Raw genomic sequence first — 7,148 nt, forward strand, 5'->3', positions numbered from 1 at the left:
AAATAAAGAAAGGCATCTAGGACCACATGGTAAAGTCATTTTTGTCAATTTGTTTATTATTATTTTTCCTTTGCATGATTAATGTGTAATTAATTAATTAATTATCAGGTTAGATCCAGTTCATCGTCCTCTCACAGTCAGTAAAGCTTGACATTAACTTCAAAACGACAATCATTTGGGATAAACTATCCATTTGTCTTCCAAAGATGATATTCATTATTCTTTCACCCGGATAGTAAAAAATGATTGAATGGATGAGATTCAATTTTCCTTCCATACCTAACATCGAGATAGATATTCAAACTCCAATCCATCTTTATGTGTTAATAATTTCATAGCCAATCCATCTTTATATGTTTATTATTTCATATACTATGGAAACTGCACTGTGTGAGAGATACTTGAATTTTAAAATGCCAATTTTTTTTTTCAATTTTTCAGCATTTGCATTTGACTGCCAAAAATTTAAAACTAATGTAGTGACTAAACACACCCAACCCTTCACCACCGTCCCAGTTAATACTGTTCTTAATTTGAATTTCGTCTGACACTGCACTGCATATTATCAGTAATAATTTCCTTGTAACTCTCAAATTACAGTTCTATAAAAATAAACAAATAAAAGACCAGGAAACCATTTTGTGCCATTGAAATGGAGTCGGTGGCCCTCTGTCCATTCACTCTACAGGCGCCTGCAGAAGAACAGAGGTAGTGGGTACTGTCAAGGAGGAGAAGACACACACAGCTCATGCTCATGCGGTTCCATACAAATGTAATATAAACCAAATATAAATCTTTGTCCCCTAGCAGAACATGTCAAGCTGTACTCCTCCCACCAGATACCCATAATCTTTTGCCACCTAGCACTCACAGACCCTCCACCAAAATTTCTCACCATACCCCTTCAAGCCCCAATCATGAGCCTTTCCCCCATTCCTTCTTTCCATCATCCTCTCCCCCCAAAGGCCCTAAATCTCAACCTCTCCACCATATTTATTGCAGCTTTTAAGAAGCAAATCAAGATCATTATGATTTCCTTTTCAGCTTCATCATCATCATTTAATATGGCTTCCACTTGGTCACTCTTCTTGGCGCTGGTGCTGATTTTCATGGCATGCTCTCCTTCTCTGGCCTTGCCATTTGGGCTCAAGTTGCAGACTTCAACCATTTCAGCAGCGCCTGCATTGCTGCCAGAAGCTCCTCTGTCGTCTCCCCCAGCTCTTTCCCCAGACATCACTCCCCTGTTTCCTTCCCCTGCTGCTGGTGGTGAGGTGCCTTCTCCAGCTGAGTCCTCACTGCCCACCATCCCTTCCAGCCGCAGCCCTCCAAACCCAGACGGCGCCATTGAAGCTCCCACCCCTGAAATGCCCACTTCGCCAACCGGATCTTTGCCGCTTCCTTCTTCGGCTTCACCACCTTTATCTAGGCCTTTAACTTTGGCTCTACTCCTGGGTTTGCTGCCATTTGGGTTGGTGCTGATATCTGGTATGTGAAGTATTGTTTCTTTGGTGGGCAGTGCCCAACCAAACATTGTTGTATGCTTCATTTTGTCTGGTGTTTTTGGGGTGAAAATGTGTTTCACTTTCAATTATCTTCTTGCTTGTAGATTTTTTCCCCTTCTAATATAAACTATGTTTAGTGTGATGCTAGGCAACCACAATAAAGTTGTGTGTACAGTATAACTAATATTTATTATTTTTTTTACCCTAGATAGTTACAGACACTGGGAATAGATACTCTTGCTTTTATTTGAGGTACTGTCTAGTAAGTCTGCTGTTGTCTAATTGCCTCAGTTTAAAATTTTCTGCAGTACACCCCACTGCAACTAGTTTTCGTTCTTTCTTTTTTTTGGTGGGTAATTTTTGGGTGGATTGGGATTAAATGAGCTGTGCTCACATGCTCGTCCTCCTCGCAGATCAGAATCAAACCACACGACCGTAGAGATTACCATTTATTAATCAGCACCCTGAGCATTCTTGCATAAAGACAGCCAGGACATGGTAGGATGTGGCCATGTTGGTGTAATGCATTGGCAAAGTAAGCAGGGGGGAAAAGGGGGAAACAGAATCAAAGTAAAAAGGAATAAAACTACTTGGAAGAAAAGGAACAGACAACTAATATTACCCACACATGTATTAAAATTGCAAATTCTGAACAAAAGCCTAAAAAAACACAGGAAGAACCCAAAATCTGAACCTAATCCATGGAAGATAAGACAATTGCGCACTAGTACTAGTTACAAGTGAAATTTCTCCCGAGCAGTGCCATTATAGACTTTGTTCTACTTATTATACTCTACTTAACATAATGTAACACTCATCTATTTAAGTCATCTGCTTTAGCAACAGGCCCTTCAGTCTTTGAAAACCCACTGAATAACTTTTCAAGGAATACCCATTTCAATCTATTCAAGTCAACAGCTTTAGCAATATAAGTCCTAAGCTTTCCATTCTCATCTTTTAGCACCTCCACAGCTACACTTAGTTGCCGTATTGCCTCTCTCTTCTCATCATCCTTCTGCATCAATTGACCCTTCAGAATATTGTTCTCTTCTCTGAGTTTCTCCATTTCTTCTCTCAACTTCATTACTTCCCCATTCTCAACATTGGATGAAACGTCCTCTTCTACCTTTTGTGTCTCATCGCCTTGGATCTCATCTTCATGATCATGATCCAGATCCTCAACTTCAGACTGCGCGGGTGACTCAGCATCACAGATTTCTGAGTAGCAATCATAATGTTGATCACTCACACTAATCTTCTCTGATTGGCATTTGGAGAGGAACGATGAGGATCCTCCCAATGTTGTTACAATGCGAGTACCTGGGTCTGACTTGACTTGATCAAATCGCACGGCTAATGAGCGGTGTGCCCGATAAAAATCCTCAACCATGTTAATTAGCTCTGGTCGCTTCTTGTAATACATTTCTGCACGCTGTGCAAAGGAATCGGCATCTTCATCTATCAATTTTAGCATTGACTTCGTCTTATTGTCCAGTTCTGTCATGTTAGGAAAGAGTGGTGATTAACTTCAACATGATATGCATTGAACAATGACAAGTGAAAGCTAAAATAGAGATACTTGAGCTGTAGGGGATTAGAACACCAAAATATGCTAGCATCTATTTCAAACTAAGCACAAACGCTTCCATTATTGTAGAGACTAGAGGGTATCTTCTTGAAGATCACACCATACCCATGGATCACTTAAATATAGATGGTCCAAGCATTAGGCAAAATAATAATAACTAAAGTCGAGAGAAACATATTGCATTTTCTATGAATAATTATATGGATTATGGTTCCTTCCACTAATGTAAAATGGTCTGGTGGCCCTGAATAGTGTGTGTGCAAGTGTGTGTGCATGTGTGTGTGTGTGTGTGTGAGAGAGAGAGAGAGAGAGAGAGAGAGAGAGAGAGTTGTTTTTAAGGAAAAAAGAAAACAATAATTTTCCAAGGACTGTAACTCAGTCTTTCACCATGACCCGTAAGCAGGCACTTGATAATAATTCAAGATCATAGTAGCTTTCCGCCTAGGAATAAAAAATGGAAATTGGGCCAACCTAGACGGCACAAGCCCAGTACAGAGTTCAAGGCTACAAAAGAAATTGGATCAATACTAGAAAGCCTCCTTGGCCCTTCCAAAGACAGACCTTTTAAAAAAGTAGCCACATTTTGCATTTGAAAATGTTTGTCAAATGTTTTTCAACTTTAAATGGGTCCTATACATTATTAGTGTGTAAAGGAGCCTGTTGAAAATAACAAACAAAATTGGACAGTGATTGGTGGACCTCAAGGGTCCTTTTACATTGAAAAAAAAGACGACTCAATCACCATTTCCACTATGGCACTACATACACCATCGCATCAGTTAGTGTTTCATCCCTCAAAAGTCAGATCATAGGGTATGGAGATGAGATGAGATTCCTCAGCATGCATGACTCATGTTTCTCTACCCCATCTGTTTCATTTCCTAAGGTCTATCCTCCTCTCTAGTCCTTGTCTATTAGTCCATCATATTCTTGGACCCCTCCACCTACTGAACCTCAGTTATTCAGTTTGAGTGGCGAACCTTTTCTCCAACCATTCTGACAAAATCACCCAAATTGGAGAGTAACCTCCCCTCAGCCCCCACCCCCTTCACCCGCGCACACACGCACACTTGATTTGTTAATAGATTCAAGATCCATAGATTGCATCAGGGAACATGGAATCAAGGCTCTGGTTTCAGAATTGTGAAAAAAAATGAAAATTAAATACAAAACTGCACTGAGCTTCATCAAATTCAATGAATCATAAATTAAAGATCCAGGTTTTTCACCATAAGCTAATTTAACCAGAAACAGAAAGATGCATTAATGTGTGATCTGCCCCATTATAAATCAAGCTAGGGTCTTAAGACTGACTAAATTTGGCCATTGTAAACAAATCTGGAGTAAAATGGCACTGAAGAAAAAGGAAAATTTCCAAATGTTGAAATAGATAATAAATACAGATCACCAACTACAACGGCCAAGAATCAAAATCAAACATGGAATATTGGCCCTCACAATATCTTTCACTCCATTTATTGGACCCTTTGTCTGGCCAGAATGTCACCGAAATAAATTGACCCCACCAAATCACAGGTGCAGGTTGCGGCCCAGTTAACCAATAGTACGACATAGAATCCTTGATTTTCAATTTGATAATTTCAACTTAATATTGTCCTCTTAACAATTTCAGTGGGTGTAAATCCTTCATAAATTCTATTTTCTTAACAAAAAAAAATTCATCCACCTTGTCTTGAAAAAAGAAAACTGTTAATCAGACTGTTGGAGTCATATAATTAGACCATTCCTTTTCATACCTTTGCAACAATGAGTAATCTATACAACGCAACTCTACTTCATTCTATTTAACATAGTCCAGATTTGACAGGGTACCCAAGTTGGCAAGGTATCCCAATAAACTCAGCTACATATCCCGTGTATCTATATCACATCACAACCAATCCATTTGATGACCTCTTGTATGTAACTATGTATCATATATAACAATTAAAGAGAGATGGCGCCAACATGGTTTGGGTAAGACTTAAATAGGCCTACTTTTTTTCATACATACAAACATATATATATAGAGAAATACATTATATATATATATATATATATGTATGTATGTATATACACATACATATATACATACATAAATACACATATATATAAAATACAAAAAATGAGCGATATAATATTCACACAAGCACACCACGCTGAATTGAACAAACATTGAGAGAAGCAAATAAGGAAGGGGAGGGGTACGAACCTGCAAGAGTAGATTGGAGCCAGGGGGAGCCTCTTGGAGCGCCATGGCTGTCAAACCACCAGCGGAATTGCTCCTTCTCCACCATTTTTCCCTCACCTTTCACATAAATTTCCAACCAGCAATAAAAAAAATTGAACACAAAACTTTAAGGGTATGTTTTGATCACGGATTTTAGGTGAAAAGGAGGAAAAAACTCATTTTCCATTATATTATCTTATTATATTAAAAATGAAAATATATTTTAATATAAATAAAATTATGAAAAAGCCAAATATTAATAATTCATAGAATCAAAATATTAACCAACAAGCAACAACACTCCACTCTCCAAACTACAGAAAAGTGAGACAGGCCCAGTAGCCCAAATTCCAAACAGGAAAATGCCATCATTTCCCAAGAAGGGCAACACCCAGAAAAGGTTTCCCTATTTTCGTCCCAGTCCTTTCAAGCAAGGACCCCCGACCGCCTGCGATTAGCCTCCGGCCGGTTGATAACCATTAATCTCAGACAGAGAGAGAATGTATACCTGAGCGATGTAACTTTGATTTCTCCAGAGGATCGAGAAATGAATCTTCGACGTCTGACTCGTCTGCACCCACAATGAAGCTGAGCCGCTAATCGGAGCGCACAGAGCCTCTCTCTCTCTCTCTCTCTCGCGCTCGCAAATTCAAACCCTCTCTCTCTCTTAAGTCTTTGTGTGTATAGCAATTTGAAACGCAGCACCACCCGGAGCCTCGAGCCTTCCAATTTGTCTTACTCTTCACCTTGACAGCTGAGATCCTATGCTGCTTAATATTGACAAGGACGAGGGATTTTTCAAACATTTGAATTTACCATATTATCCCTCTTAGCCCCTTTATTTTCCTTCCAACCCGCATCTCCTCCAGAATTTTCCTCTATTAATGCAGCTGTCGAGGGTGATACGGTCATTTCAAGACCCTTTTTCTTTATTTGAATTTCCACGTGATTTGTATACCTAATTTTGCGTGCCCTGTCTCCAACAAAAATCATTAAAATACTAACAAATTGTTTTAAAGTTTGAATTTGAATTGCCATAAATTTAAATGAAATATGATATTTACTTTTATTTAAAATTATTACCTCATATTTCAAAATATATTATTTTTTAAATAATATAATTTTAAAAAATTTAAAATCAAATTAATGCATTAAATTTATTTTATAGACCCCAAACTACTTCTTATTTCCTCAATTCACATAGATACTTCTACTTTTTCCTCGTGTCTTAGTTTTAAATGAAACATAAAATATATTGTACAAAACTTTCATTTGGAAGTTTAATAAAAGCGTTGAATGTTTGCAATTTGTGTACATATTTAAAGAAAGTGTTTTAAAATTAAATTTTAAAATTTAATTATAATTTTAATCATTAATTGTGAAACTAAATGTTCATAATCATAAACATTAATTTTTTTTTTTTTTTGAAAAAATAAATTTGTGATAGAACAATGATTTTTTTAATAACATAAAAAGAAAAGGCGCATTCAAAATTGTCTCCTTTTTTTTTGTCAATAGTAGATATTTCATTTTTTGGTTTAGTAAATGAAATAATCACGATAGAAGTATTTTAAATACTTTTAAAAATTAGGTATAAATAATTTTAGAATGGTAAAATTTTAATGTATTATTTTTCAAAAAACAATAAAAATTTACAATTTATTAAAAAAAATATGTGATAAATTATCCGATGCTAGGACTTGTAAATTTAATAATCAAAATAACTTGTCTAGGAAGAATTAGGAAAAGATAAGGGGATTGACAATTACCGTATTTTCCCTTAATTGTGGGTATAGACAATTTATATTTAATATTCAAAATTTATAAT

General features: G+C 36.8%; 2 protein-coding genes across 2 annotated transcripts; both read right to left on the bottom strand.

Moving 5' to 3' along the window:
- Positions 1-877: 877 nt before the first annotated feature.
- Positions 878-1,881, bottom strand: LOC131154784 (uncharacterized). Its single transcript, XM_058107537.1, has one exon. The coding sequence runs from the start codon at positions 1,544-1,546 to the stop codon at positions 947-949; it is 600 nt and encodes a 199-aa protein (XP_057963520.1). The 5' UTR covers positions 1,547-1,881; the 3' UTR covers positions 878-946.
- Positions 1,882-2,109: 228 nt separating this feature from the next.
- Positions 2,110-6,069, bottom strand: LOC131154786 (protein NETWORKED 3C). The gene is made up of 3 exons (XM_058107538.1): positions 5,829-6,069; positions 5,303-5,398; positions 2,110-2,999 (listed from the first exon to the last, which is right to left on the bottom strand). The coding sequence occupies exons 2-3, from the start codon at positions 5,385-5,387 to the stop codon at positions 2,317-2,319; spliced, it is 768 nt and encodes a 255-aa protein (XP_057963521.1). The 5' UTR covers positions 5,388-5,398; positions 5,829-6,069; the 3' UTR covers positions 2,110-2,316.
- Positions 6,070-7,148: the final 1,079 nt, after the last annotated feature.

The sequence above is a fragment of the Malania oleifera genome, chromosome 5 (genome assembly GCF_029873635.1).
Source record: "Malania oleifera isolate guangnan ecotype guangnan chromosome 5, ASM2987363v1, whole genome shotgun sequence".
Taxonomy (NCBI): Eukaryota; Viridiplantae; Streptophyta; class Magnoliopsida; order Santalales; family Ximeniaceae; genus Malania; species Malania oleifera.